Raw genomic sequence first — 14,965 nt, forward strand, 5'->3', positions numbered from 1 at the left:
ATTTAAGGCTCTAAAAAAGAAACCCTGACCGTATGAGCCCTGTAACCACTCCTGAGAAGAGAGAGCACTTCCTGCCCCGCTGCAGTGTTAACATTTCACCAGTTTCTCTTTCTACTTTGACTCCCATTCATCAGAGAAGCTTCCCTTTTGCCCTGTGCACCTGCCGCAGTCTGGCTAAAAGGCAGCCTGAGCCCCTGAACAAACCCAATCTGTCCTGGGCAGCCCCTGAAGTATTTCCACATCTCTGGGTGCGATCCCCCTCCAGCAGGAGGACGGGAGCAGAACAGAAACTGGTGACTTCTTCCTCCTTCCTTCCCAAGCGGTGATGCTTAAAAATATGCCACCGAAGTCATATTTAGGAACAGCTGCTTTCGAGCTGTCCCTGATCCATGGCTGATCCATGGCCTGGATCCTCTGGCCAAATATGAACTTCTGTAACATGACAGAGTGATTTGAAATCGCCAAGAGCTGACTTTCTCCCATAATCACCTCTCATGGGCAGCTGCTGCCCCGTCCCTTGTCCTCTTTGCCACATCCCAATCCCAAGAAGTCAAGCAGGTGAATAATACACAGTTTTGGAGAATAAGTTCTTCTAAGGGAAAGGAAGGGATTTATTTGAATAAAGAATTTTATTTGTGGGTGAAATGGCATCCGCTATGTCTCTGAGTCTAAACTAGTATCTGCATTACTTCATTAGTCATGTTAGTCATAAACTAGCATTAGTGTTAGCTCACACATTCATCAGGGGATGTCAGAGCTGCCCAGAGAGTTGGCTGAAGATTGGAGATGTGGAAACCAGACTTATATCGCTAGTGTCTCTGGCTTGCTAAGCAACCTCGGTCAGATTCTAACCCCTTATCTGCTGGTGGGGAGAGATAATGCTTCTTTCCCAACTGCTTCCAGATCAGCAGATGAAACACACCATTTTGAAAATGAGGGAAATACTTTTGTGTTGACATAAACAGGCAAATGCCATCCCTTCCTCCTTCCCCCCAGCCGCTGGTGGGACCACGCTCCAACACCAGCCCCGGCCGCACAGCACGGCACGGGGGGCTGCAGGCAGGAGCACCTCCTTCCTTCTCGGGGAGGGTCACAAGAGCCATTTCCTCTCTCTGGCCTCACTTCAGACCCTTTCTGCCATCATGTGGGGTCAGTGCTCGATGCACGTCACACTCTGGCTTTGATCGAGGAAGGAGAAGAGCTGAGCAGAGGCAGGCTGGGCAGCAGGAGCATTGGAGGTGGACGGACACAAACCGCCCGTGTCCTTCCCCAGCGAGGCTCCGCCAGGCTCCGCTCCCCCGCGGCAGGAAAGGAAACCCCAGCGGCTGCCAGCTCCCAGTATGGAGCAGGCTGCGGCAGCTCAGCAGGGCACAAGTGTGGTGGAAGTGTGGTGGAAGAGCCTCGTTCAGCCTCCCTGCACTCTGCCCAGCCCCTGGGGCTAGCGCGGGGTTTGTAGGCTGCCTGAGGATAAGGGACTTGGTTGTAAACCATTTCCCACATCCGAGGCCGTTCCACTTGTGCCCTTGGGATCAGAGATCATCCGCACTGGAGCCTTGCATGGGAACAGCGCCTGCGAGAGAGACAGCCGCAGAGCTGCACGTGAGAGACGGCGGGAGGATGTCCTCTGTGTCTCGCACTCTCTTGCTGCCTCTTCCCCCCAGGAAGAGTCTCAAGGGAACCACAGCAGCATCACAAAAGCTCACAGCAAAGCACAAACGGGGATGTTAAGTCTCTGTGTTTCCAAAGGGGGAGATGGTAATGCCCAATTTCACCTGGCCTGAATTCCACCTATGTGCCTGTTCCTTGTTCAAGGCTGACAGCCATCCTGGAAATCCTTGGTTCAAGGAGGCAGAATTTAGGTTAGAACAATCTGGGTAGCTGTGACTGTCAGTTATGGGTGTATGCGTGTAGGAAATGCACCAAATTCCTCTAAAAAGAGAGATTCTGTGCTCTGACCAACCACGGGACAGCTGGTTTGGATGTTTGCCAGTGAATTGGAAGCAGAGATTTGGACCTTCTTCCCCATTCCTTTATCTCCAGCTGGATCGCTGGTTGTGGATTGGGTCTCTGAATCTGGCTCAGTCCCTCTTTACTAGCAATGATATGCTAGGCATGGGAAAAGCTCACTCTTCCCACTTTATTCAGTAAAAAGGAAGCCTTTTACAGGGAAAAGGAGCAGATTTGCTTCTGCTTGTTACCTATTGGACCCTTGCACCAATAGAGCATGGAGGTAGCCTTGGGGGACACTGTGATGGCTTCGTGCAGCTTTGAGGAACACTGTGATGGCTTCATGATGGCTTCTGTTAAGCCACCTGGCCTTGACAGCTTTACTCCTAATTCCCTGTGTTTGCTCTTTCCAATCAGACTTTAAGAACAATGCAGCACTGGAGCGTTGTGGTGGCTGCTGCCAACTCGCGGAGTCCCCAGCAGAGCTGAGAAGAATCCTCCTGTGTAAGCACCTCCCCATGTCACAAGGCAGTATGGAGAGGATATGGCTGCTTTTTGTGGTAGAAAACAAAACGCTGGCTGAGCGCTCCGTGTGTTATCAGAGAGCTGCCCCGTGACACTATTGGACTTTCTGAAATAAAAATTCTTTTGCATTTTCCCCTGACCCCAGGTTATTTGCATAAAAAAATTAAACAGACCACCCAAAATCCATTTACAAGGTTTCCCAGAAATCCTTGGAGCGTTTGAAGCAGTTGGAGAAAATCAGAGTTCAGACCTGAATTCCACAAGCGATAATGCTAAGTCTGGAGAAGGATTTTCATTGCTTGAAGCCAAATGTCCACAAATGTTTCTTTCTTAAAACTAGGGCTTTTTTTAGTGTGAAGCCCCTCCAGGCATTCACAGGCAAGCACTGAATGACCTGCTGATATGCCACTTCTGTCATGTTTGTCAGATCCCTGGCCCTTTCTCATCCAGAGGACCATTGTTTGCTATTCTCATATATGGATTTGCATCTAAAAGCAGGGCAGGGAAGGCACCTGAGCTTAATCTCTGTCATAATGGCCCTTAAATTTGGTTCTCTTGATGCTGGTCCACCTCTGTTTCCTGGGGCTGGCAGCCTGTCACTTCAAATACTCCTGGGCCAGAAGGAAACTGGCAGAGCCTTGAGGAACAACTTGACCCTAAGTGTGATCCCACCTCATCAAACCTGAGAAAAAACCCTGCCATGCTCTCTCGTCAGAGTGTCAGCTGCCTTCAGCTTAGCAGCTTCTATCAAAGGCTGGTTCTTTTGATTGTTTATTTGCAAGTGGCCTACACAGCGACAAATCACAATGTAGCAGGAAAATGGAGAACTTCTGAATTCATGGGGAAAAACACAGTTGTAAAGAAGTCAGCGGTGGGTCTCTACTTGAGCTGGCAGTGCCCACGTCGCCAACACCTTGCCACTCAAATGCCAGTGACACTTAAGGGAAGGGTTCTCACTGTTGCAATTCACGAGCCTCAAGAGCCCTTAGGGAAACTGCCCCTGGAATGCCCCTTTGTGCCAGCCTGGCAGTTAATGTCTTTCAACAGCCCCGCAAGCTCAGCATGCTGCCCGGAGAGCAGAAAGCAGACATTTCACAGGAAAATTAGGAGGTAGTCTTTGCTACTTCACAGCTGGCTGGCAGGAAAGAAGAGATGGTGGTGTCTTCATGTATGTCCTTTTTCATGACCTTCTGAGCCTGGCACACAGCAGTGCTCCTACCTGCTGTATTTCACAAGTTTTCAGAATAGTTGGGGCTGGCAGGGACCTCTGGAGATCATCCCATCCAAACTCCCTGCTCAAAGCAGGGTCAGTGAAAGCAGGTTGCACAGAGCTGTGTCCTTTAATTGTGGCAGCAGGGGAGCTGAAATCCCATCCCAGCACCTTCCTTCGACAGGGTGTGGAGTACAGAGGCAGGGGGAGGAGTGAGGGTGCTGTTTGGGCATTCTGTTGTTTCTACAGGGAGAAGAATGTTCTGCTCATTGTTAACTTGTTTGGTTTAGGTTTAAGTCTGTATTACTTGAAACAACTGCATAGCAAACTGGGAGTAAGCCCTGCTTAAGGGCAAGTCTACACTATGTTGGCATCGCACCAAGCAAAGGAAATTGCAGTGACACACAAACCCAGAAAAAAGCATTGTCTGCATTATCTGGCATGCAGGGTTCTGGTTATAACAGCACACTTACCTCTGTCATAATTTCAGGTTTGTAGAGCATCAAAAGGATGTGGGTTTTCGTGTGGTCATGAAATCATGTTTCTGTATCTCAAGAGCATAGTGAGATCCCACATAAAGGGTATTTTACACTTACATCATGTGTACATGCAGTAGCTCATGTTGCAGAGTAAACCTCTTCCATTAAGGCTTCAGAAAGTATCTTCCCTTTCTACAGTCCTACTTGCCCTGATAGTCACACTTGAAACATTTAAGTGAAGTCTATCAGCTGCAAAGAGTTGAGTGCACAATAGCAGCACATGCCCTAGCGCATTGCACTATTGTCAGGAAAACACAGGGAGGAAAATCATTATTTGCCAAAAAACATAAAACCCCAGAAAAGCGTTACACAAGGCTCCCAACTCTCTGACAGTCAAGAGCTCCTGCTGGGGGATTGCAGGATTTTACAGTTTGATTTAATAGTTTCAAAGAGAATTGTTGCTCTGTTGGGAACCATCTTCAATCTGTTCAATGACTGAAAAAAAGGCAAAGCAAATAACATCCTTCCCATTTCCCCAAATTTCAAAAAAAGAAATAAACAACCCCCTCAGAAAAGCTGGGGCAAGCAAATGAGAGAGAAATAAGATAACACAGCTTTTAAAAGCCTGTTGCTTTGCAGCTGTTCACATTCTGGCTACTTTCCAGGGTTACTTTGGTGATCCTCTGCCAGGAAAAAAATAAGTCCTTCAAACCTATAATTTGATGAGGACATTATTTCTCAGCAAAGTAAATGAACATCCAGGTTTGGGATTCAGTGATGGGCCTGCCATCTGCATCAATTTAGGAGGCAGTGATCTTCCCCAAGACCCTGGCAGATTCGAGTGATATCCTAGTGGTGAGAGATCTGTGTTCTTCAACTGCTGATAAAGGACAAAGAGGACTTAGTGTTCAGAGAAGTTTGATACCACAACCAACAAGTGGAGATGTGAAGTTAAATTGGTGCCTGGCTAGTGGGGAGCAAGGCGGACATGTGCTAAGAACTGACACTAACTGGGAAGTTGTGCCAAAGTTTGGCTTTGTTGCAGTGGCTGCTGGATCCCTGTCCCATAGGCGAGCTCATGGGGAAGGAGTATAAAATAAGCACAAACTGGTGCAGGGGAGAATGACAGGGAAGAAATACTACCCCTGAGCTGATGGATGCATTATAAAGTGTTCAGAGGCACTGCCAGGCATTCCCGAGGCTGTGACTTGTCCCTAGGAGTCATGGATGAACTCTGTGGAGGAAAGATGCTGTGTCAGAGCCCTGCAACAAAACAAGTAGTATCACCATGTGTCACCCAGAACATCACCTCGTACAGCCAAGTACAGGGATGCCCTAAAGCATAGGTTTGGGTTACAGCAAACTAAAAGGGCTGAGATGTAATTTTTTCCTTTCTTAAGTAAGTATGGTCATAAAGTAGCCTAACTCTGGGATTGGTACACTCTGGGGTTCCTTATGTTCTTGTTACACTTCGGCTTCTTATCACACATTAACTGGTTCTTCTTTTACCTTGATCTGTGAAGAAGCAACTGATGGTTCATTTCATGTTGTTGTACTGTAGGATTCTTTTTACACCCTGCACTTTTAACATATGCTATTTAAAGGTTATAGGAAGAATTGTTGGCAAATGGTAGATGACAAGTTGTTGAAACATGATAAAATAGCAAGAGTTTCCAATGACAGATTCAAGAGGCAGGAAGGGAAAGAGGGGAGAATCTGTAGACAATCTGTGCCAGTCTTTACTAGGTTGGAAGACCCTGTTTAGATGCAGAGACTGTGCAATACGAGGCTGACAGACTGTCTTGTTTGCCTGGAGTGCAGGAAGGCTATAGAGTGAAACCCCATTTTGCTCTGTCCTCGCTCCACCCTGAATTCGGTTGATGCTTAGGGGAAGAGCTGCTCAGCTGCCTTGCGGATAGCTACATTAGTCTGAGGGCTGGGGTCCTAGAGAAGCCCATTTCTCTGGATGACTAGCTCAGATGGAGATTTCCACAGTGTACATGTCTCAAATTAAGTGAAGCAAATCTTCTAAGATTTGCAAAACCACTTAGCAAACCACTAAGACAATCTACTGCCAATCTACCTAGGGCCAGGGAGGGAATTTTTTCCTTCTTCACCCTTTCCTTGACCCCTTGGGAAATGTCCCTTGGGGGGCATTTCAAAGTCCCACTGTGACTATGTGGGCAATAGTTGATTCCCATTGATTGAAAAGGTCATTTTTACTTTCTCATCAGATCTTCACCCTGCAGAATGGCTGCCCTTGAGCCTCGGATGTATTATGACTAATGACCAAAAGTGATTTCATCATTAGTCTTCCACCTCTTTTAGGGCTGTACTGAAACAAAATAAGGGAATGTAAATTAGTGATATCCAGCTGGCTACGTAGTTAGCAAGATGAATGCATGTGGCGTGTCTCCACGCATGCTTTGCTTTGTGGGATGCAGGTGGTCCATCCCTCTCATCGTGTTTGTCTGGTGAGCAAATCCAAGCTTCCCACAGGTGAACAGGCACCGGTCAAGAACAGAGGCTGCAAGGTTTCTTCATCCAACTTCTGGTTTGCATATTATGCTTTGACTTGTGAACCCTGAGGAATTCAGATCTCAGGGCAGAGGAAATGTTGGAAGAGGTCAGGCGAGCTGTGCTCCCTCAGAGCAGCAAATAGCACGCGTTCCAGGGCAACATCTGATTTTCTGCTTTTACGAGGCAGATGTTTAGGATAAGTGATTTGCTGTTTATTTTAATTGCCATCTTCCAAACCTCTTTCCTACGTGCACGCACACATTCAGAGACCATAAATAAGAATTCTTCAGATTATGCCGCTATTTGGGTAACTAGCCCTGTCTTCCATCAGTGCCTGGACAGGGCTGTGTGCTGCAAACCCAATTCCCCTTGCACATCAGTTTTACAGTGGTGTAAATCAATCGGGTCTAATTCCTTTCTCAATGACACTAGCATAAATCTGAAATCGCTCCACTGACGTCAGCGCCGTAATGGCAGTGTAAAGGAAAGTTAGACTCCCTTGACTTCAGAATGTCGCTGCTGATTTACACCAGAACAAGAGCAAAAGTAGTTGCACTCAGCATGTCCTAGCACTGTTACTGAACAGCAGGCCAGGGTTTGCTGTGCGATACAGTGGTGACGATGGAGAGCAACTCCACGGATTTTGCTGGCATTAAGTTGATGGAAATGAGTTGTACCTTCACCACAGTTTGGGTCTCAAAGAGCTCCACGTAGTAGGTCATTAATGAAAAGAAAGGATAAACCAATGCTCCTGTGTAAAGTAATTAGTCCCATTGCCTGTCATTATTCCAGGAGAGTCATATAGGGATGAACCTGACCATTTGGCTTGTGTTGTGATGATGATGATGATGGAGAGCAAGGCAGTGGTACCCTCATATCTTGATGGACATCAGGCAGGTGTCCATGGAGGTCCTAGCTGAAGACAGAGGGGTACATGGAGGAGCTGCCCTTGCAACTGGTGCTAAGAGCTAGTCTGGAGGTGTGGGAATGCTGGCTGCACTTTTCTATTTCGAGAGGACACAAGCAGTTGTTGTAGGCATTCTGTGCTGGCAGCATTCAGGGTGTTAATCCTTACTCACTTGTTTCACTAGATTTTCCCACCTTGTCTCTAAAGGGCTAGAAGTGAAAGCCTGGCTGTAAAAGGAGTGCTGGCCCCTCTCTCTGCTCTGCTGCAGCTTCAGCCTGCAGACTGTGGATTTAAGCAGGAGACAAGAAGTGGATATTTCCTCTTGAAGCTGTCGGGCTTCCCAAACAACCTTGCTGTTTAAAGAGACTTTGGCAAGGAGGGCCTGGACTTCTGGTGGCTGCTCTTCGGGAAGTTAGAGAGCCCAGCGGCTGCCTCCGTCAGCCTTGCTCCATTAAAGCCAGTGGAGACAAGCTGATTTACACCCCTCTTCTGTTGGTATCTGGCCAATCTCTTAATTGTTCATAAGTGACTTTCTTTTTTAATAGCACACGTTTGCTCTGAGCGGCTCGGTTTGCACGCTGTGAAATGCAGCCATGTGTGGCATAACTGCTTTAAAGCCAGCGAGTCGAAACAGGGTCCATGTGAACCACCAGGTAGCCTGGAGGTGCCACAGAGCAGGACAGGGCCATGGGTGTCCCAGGGAACTAAGCCTTCACCTTCTTTCTTTTTTTAAAAAAGCTGAGGCCATGCTTTACCCATCTCAGCCTCCCCCATGCTGGCAGAGGTGGGAGGCAGCAGGAGAACCTCAGAAACCAGAGAAGAACTGCAGTTCTTCCCTTTCCACTTCTTATCCAAGGGTCCAGCCACAGCTATCGTCAACAGACAGGAGAAATAAAACCATTCTCCATGCTCCTGGCCCCAAGGAACCCCAGCTGGGTGCACGAAATGGTTCCCACATCCATGCTGTACAGCCATGGGGACAGATGGCTGCTCCGAGCTCCAGACGTGGGTTTCGGCAGCTCAGGCTGGACTTGTGACCTGCCGCAGCTCGGAGGTACCTCACTCACACTCACCTCCTTGTCCGCACACTCGGCTGGAAGGTGGCCCCGTGGAGATGACATGAGAGCTAAGGGAGCATGGCCCCAGTTTTCCCACCCGTTCTGTTCTCACTGGCGGTGAATAGCTCAGCCGATGCGTTTGCTGGCGGGGAGCAGCAGAGTTTACCAGTCATGAAACAAAACTGTGATTATTGCCATAGAAACTGGAGCTTGAATGTGAAGCTCATCCAATGGGGCAGCAGGAAGAGGACATCGGACTTCTGTCTCGTATCAAAACTCATGTGTGTGGCTTGGATTTGGATTACCAGAAAGTCACTATTATCTGGATATTTTATGACATGATTATTATGTCAAGAAACATTGACTTCTTTTGGGTTCCTAGGAAGAACAAAGTCAGGACCTTGGGAGTGGCCTGTGAGGGATGAGGGTGGTTAGTAGCACTGCTGCAAAGAGCAAAGCTCTTTCCAGTTAGGAAAGGAAAGGAGGCAATTAAATCACAGTGGCTGAGGGATGCAGAGTCAGAAACATAACTTTGCTGTGCTTCATGGCTCTCTTTTCTGAATGCAGATGACAATCTGTTTAGAGAATTCCCTCCTCCCTCCCATTTGAACTCTCTACAACAGTGGCTTTGCCCTGGGAGCTTACAGCATGGTTGAAGTTTCCTTGTAAGCTTACAAGCTCCATCTATAGGATAGTCGAAGAAGAGGCCTTTGGCTTCAAGCTGATGAAAAAGGGCAGAGAAACTTCAGTCAGATATTCCAGTTTTGTTCTGGAAAAACTCCAGCATGCTTAGCATACCACATTACAGAAAGTCACTGATTTCATCGTCATTACTTCATGTTTGGGTATAGCTTTCCTCCCTGGTTAAACTGTCAGTCCTCGGTCCCATGCTGCATGACTGTGGGGCTGTTGTCTGTGGGAATTGCTGGGGTTGTGGAGCTGCTATTATTCCACATGGGAAATCTCAGGGATTTTCTAAAGAGCTCCTGATCTGCAAGATTTCTGGGCTACAGTTGTGATGCCTTTAGGTTCTGATAGCCTGCAGTGCCCCATGTACATTACTAAACAGTAGCGATTAACATGTCCAAATCATCTAAATCCAGTTGATTTAGCAAATCAGTTTCTCCTTAGCTTGGTGTTTAATGATTACCAGCCCCAGCCCACACTTCACTGCACAGGCTGCACCAGCAGAAGTAATTGCAGTCCACAGGGGGTTTTTTAGGAGGAGGAAACATAAAAGGTGAAAGACTTTTCTTCCTTCTTTCGTGCAAAGTAGAATCCTTCTTGGCAGTAAGGTGCAGTACAGACTGGGGCTGTGTGTGTTTCGGAAGGAAGGAAGGAAGGAAGGACGGACGGACAGACACACTTTGCAGGGCAGATGGAGTGTAAGTAGCCTTTTTAAAGAGATGCTGGCAAGTGACACTGTTGCAAATCATCTCTCTCATGTTGGAACTCATCTCTGATTTGCACAAGAAATACACCTTCATTTTGGATACCCAGAATTCTTCCGAGAGAGGCATTGTGTTCCCAAAGAACAGATACGTTTTTTTCCTTTCTGCAGACCCCTTCTAGTTTTAAATGCTGCTTTCTCCCCACACACACAGAGGCCATAATCTTTGACATGTACTTACTAAAATATCACTTTCAAATAAAAGCACAGGCGTATCCAGTACCCATGCCTTTCTCTATCTCAAGATTAATTTCCCATTTTTCCATCTAATGCCTGTCATTCGAGTATCTCCACCATCAAGAAAAAGCCCTGTTTCTTCACTTTTGTAGATTCGCAGATATTAAAACCAGAAGGAAATGTATTCTTATCTCCTGGGCAGCTGACCGGAGTGTATATGTAGAGATGCATCTGTTTATTCCAATTATTTCATGCAAAGAAGCTTTGCTTTTTGGTAGCTACTGCGGGAAAATCATCGCTCGGGTACTAAAGCGCCCGGCTGTCCAGGGGGTGCAGCCCCTGCCAAATGCCTGGGTCAGTCGGCCGGCTCGCACGGCTCAGGAGCGCAACGGCACTGCAGAAGCGTTCCTGCCAAACGCGGGGGCAGAAGCTCCCTCGCCCCAGGAGGCGCAGCACTGGCACACGGTGGCACGGATGGGCAGGGCACCGCTGTGCATGGAGGGAGTGGGCTGCTCCCGGTGCTCATTCATCCCCTGGCTCCTTCGGGGGTGTTCAACAGCAGCTGGGGAGGGTGCCTGAAGGCCAAGATAGAGCCAGTGGACGTGGTGTACACCCGGCAGGACCAGCGTGTCCTGGGGAAGTGTAGTCTCTCTCCTGGCTTCAGCATCTGAATCCCTCCTCTGCCCCAACCTCTACCACGCTAAACTGAGGCTTTTTTTCTTTCTTTCTTTCTCTGTCCCACAGAGATCCCTGGGTGTCCAGGAATGGTTGAGAGCTGAATGGGCTGACCTCTCTTCCTCACCATCCTGAGCTCATGAGGGCTCTGAAGAGATTGAGTGGGAGCACGGCCTTGCTTCTCTGAGCCTGGGGATGCTGTGCGAAGTGATTGGCAACATGGCAAATGTCTTCATCCCAACCCATAGCCCATCGTGCATCACCTGAAGGAGAAGCTGATGAAGGATAACCAGAGGACCAGGAAAGGCTCTACTAGCCTTGGAGGACACAGATGGGGGACCAGCACTAAGAGAGGCACTTTGCAGGAGTCACTGCCTGTGAAACCGGCTCTGGAAAGAAGCTACAGGAGCCCTGTGAACTGAAGGAGGTGAATGTCCAAATCACCACAAAAGGTGCAGAGGGGTTTCCCTGGCACAGCATCCTTGGAAAGCACTTTAAAAAGGGAAGGGGGTATCAGGACCACGTGGCTGTCTCCAGTAGCTGGTTTGGAAGAGGCACAGCAAGGTCACTGCCTTATGGTCAGGTCAGGAGACCGGCAGGGCGTGCTTACAGCTGCCTGTCCATGTGCTGGCTGGGGCTCCAGATGAAACAGGAATCTGATGAAGACTGAGAGGGAAGGAGCGTGGAAGATTGCTTTGACTTATTCTGTGCTTGTTTCTCCTGCTGGTGTCTTCTCTGTCTACCTCTTTTTCTCTCTAGGCCTACGTGTACTGCATGTGGGGCCCAGACCCTCACAAACAAGCAGAAGTATTAGCACAGGGCAGATCCTGCCCGATGTACAGCTGTGCTGCCCAGTGCAGTGCTGATGCTAGACAGGGCTGACATTGCACAGTGCAGACGTAACGTGGCCTTCCTTTGCTCCTTATGCCAACAAATCTGCAACTGTAATGCCTGGACTTCAGACAGGAGAAAGGCTTGAACCTGGCAATCCTTTTACTTGCAAGCAGTCACCTGCTAGCACGACTAGCCGCACTTGGGAGCCGAGTTTTAACACCCGAGCCCCAAAACATTATAGAGCACTCGTCCCTCTCCTGTAGCTCTGGAAATGAGCATGCTGGCAGGCTGCACGCTCAGCTCCTGCATCTTGGATTGTAAAAGACTCATTAAGCAGAGAAAGAGACAGAGACGAGGGAGTGACAGGGGCTCAGGAAGAAAATAGTAGGAAAAACTGATTCAAAACCATAGGAAAATGTGCACCTCTTAATTGCAGGTGGTGTCCCAGCTGCAGACTGTCATGCCCAGCTGGGCGGCTGCAGGTCTCTGTTTACCAAGCTGCTCCCAGAGGCCTGGGTAAAACATGCCGGTACTGAACTGTGCTGGGAGCCCCATCTCAGACCTTCTCTCTCGGGCTTCCGGCTGCAAACCTCTTCCCTCATGTGCAATCGTATTTATTTATTTATTTTCTTGCTGCTTGATGCAAAGCTGCTAACAGAGCACCCTCCCCACAAACATCCGCAGCCGAGCGAGGACAAAGAGAGGGAGTGCGTGCTGTGTGTCTGTGCGATGGGAGCGGGCGAAGGGGCAGGTGTATGCTTTGAGCAGGCTGGATCCGGGCATGCACACGGGGCGTACGTATGAGGCAGGACGAAAAGGCTGCAGTTAAACCAGAAATACTTCCCCTGGAGTGAGTGTGCAATTTTGATCTTTCAAGAATTAAGAACAGGCTGGGCAAACCTTTGTTGTGAAGGACAGCAGGACAGCTGTAGTCTGCATAGGCTCTGCAGTGCCCCTCTAGCCAGATTTTTGTTGTGCAGCTGTGCTTGTGCAGGGTACGTGTCTCTGTGCAAGTTGCTTGCCTAGATCGTGTCCTCCCAGCGCTCCCAGCTGTAATGAAGGAAGCTTACTATGTGTACATCCTGGCTTTGGACACTCGCAGGGGGCCGTATCCACAGCCAGGCAAGTTCCCACCAGTGTGCTCACAGAGGTTTAATAGCTGGCAGCCTTTTCTGCTCTGTCCAAAAGACGTATCCATGTACAGACCCATTTAACGCAGCCAGTTTGAGACTGGCAGACACGAGCCTCTCTAGACAATGCTGTAGCTGTGCTGTCACGGTTCATGCTCAGCCTTGGCTATTCCGACCCATTTTGCTAAAAAACTGGCACACCAGCAGCATCCACTCGTGGTCAGGTATCCTATTTTATGGAAAGCCTGTGTGTCCCAGTGCAGAGCGGAACTGTTTCTCTGGGAGAGGGGGGCTCTCCTGTGCCCTGCTGCTCTCCCACACTCAGGAGGGAGCCAGGGCACCCGGGCATCCCTTGGCAGGGCTCCCGGCTGCTCCAGGGGAGCCTGGCTTCTCCCGTACCCTTCCCTCTGAGGTGCCCCACCAAGGCTTTGTCCAAACCTGTGTGTGGCTGCTGAATGGAAATATTTCTCAACCAAAACCTGCTCCTCAGAAGATTCCTGGCTGGCTCTAGTCACTTATTATGTACTGGAAACACTGCCCTTGGGATTAGTTTTCAGGTTAAAGACACGCATGGGATGGTCGTAGTTCTTTTTGTCACAAATCCTCTCATGTGCAAGAGCAAGTTGCAGTAAGTGAAATGGATACACTTGCTCTGATAATTTGCCAGCATGGCCCAAAAGCAGTGACCTGCTTATTGCTGATTGCTTCCTTGCAGAGTTGTAAGAGTTGGAGATAGAACAGTTGTATTACAAATCCATCTGCCTATGACCCTTCAGGCTTGTTCCATGTATTACATTTACCGGTGGTGTGCTGGGTCTATTTTTAAATGCCCTGACACCAGGGTTATTGTGCTGTCCTTTGGGAGATTGCTCTGTAGTCCAAGTCTGGAGGTGCTATTAGTATTCCACCTGCATTTCCTCTTGAAAACTTCATTCCATTATTCCTAGTGATGCTCTTCAAATAGCTGCTGCTCATTATGTCCCGGTGAGGCTCTACCACTTGACCCGCACTCTTCTTTCCTCCTCCAAGAACCTCTCTGGCTCCCTGATCGCTGCCGCTCGCTGTCCTGCCTGTAGTTTGGCACAGAATGAGCCTGTTTGTTAATTCAGCTGTGCAGAGCTTGTCGGGGATCCGTACCCGCCAGCGGAGCAGCCGGGACCTCTGGCAATGCCCAGTCTCCCCAGTGGCTGTGGAGCTGCTCTCTCCCTCATTGCAAAGCACGTGGGGCACCGGAAAGGGGCAGAGAGACGTGTCTGAAGGCAGATCAGCGTTGGCAACGAGCACTCAAATCCTGCTAGGGACAGTACACAACAAAGTCTCCATCTCAGCAAAGCCCAAGCTGAGCAATGGAGGTGGGTGATGCTCCAGTATTGCCTGGGCAGCCGCACTGGGGATCGGTAGGGGCCAGAGGTCTGTGCCGTGGCACGGAGCTGTGGTCTGTCCTGCCTGGAAATCATATCCATGAGCTGGAGCCGCAGCTCCGCACGGAGGGAGCCCCATGACCCGCAAGCAGCACGGGGGCTTCGCAGGCTCAGTGCACATGGAGCGCTTGCATGGGGACTCTTTGTGTACAGCACTCGGCTGGAGCACCATTGTGATTGTAAGAGCTCTGTTCTTCTCACCGAACAAATTGTTCCTACAAATAAAGAATGAAAAGTCCTCCTCTTCCCACTCTTCTTTTTTATGCTATTCATCGAGCGGTGCCAGAGGAAGGGACTGCACCTGGATGGTGGGAGCAGAAAGTCGCTGTGCTCCTGCGGATGCCAGGGCAGCTCGTGGGGAGGTGCTGGGGCTACCTGGGGGAGAGGTTGCATGCCGACAGAATAGCCAGGGGAAGTCAAAACACAAAGCGCACCAGAGCAGGTTGCAGGGCCTCTCCACAAAGGTTGCTGATGCTGCTGGGTAACAGGTTGCAATACCTCCAGGCCCTGTGGGAATGGGGCTGTGGAACAAGGCTAGAGAGGAGCAAGGCAGGCCACGTAGGTACCAGTCCTGCAGGTGCTGTGGAGCAGAGGAGGAGAACAGGTCAAAGAAACCAAGGAGGAGAAAAAAA

General features: G+C 49.3%; 1 protein-coding gene across 1 annotated transcript in view; it reads left to right on the plus strand.

The window, feature by feature from the left end:
* The window catches only part of ADRB2 (adrenoceptor beta 2), a 37,782-nt gene extending 23,220 nt beyond the window's left edge, over nucleotides 1–14,562 (plus strand). The window contains exon 2 of the mRNA XM_075509936.1: nucleotides 11,018–14,562. Within this exon, the coding sequence (XP_075366051.1) occupies nucleotides 11,018–11,052 (35 nt within the window). The 3' untranslated portion in view covers nucleotides 11,053–14,562. The remainder of the gene's footprint in view (nucleotides 1–11,017) is intronic.
* Nucleotides 14,563–14,965: the final 403 nt, after the last annotated feature.

Source organism: Mycteria americana, chromosome 8 (assembly GCF_035582795.1).
Source record: "Mycteria americana isolate JAX WOST 10 ecotype Jacksonville Zoo and Gardens chromosome 8, USCA_MyAme_1.0, whole genome shotgun sequence".
Lineage (NCBI taxonomy): Eukaryota > Metazoa > Chordata > Aves > Ciconiiformes > Ciconiidae > Mycteria > Mycteria americana.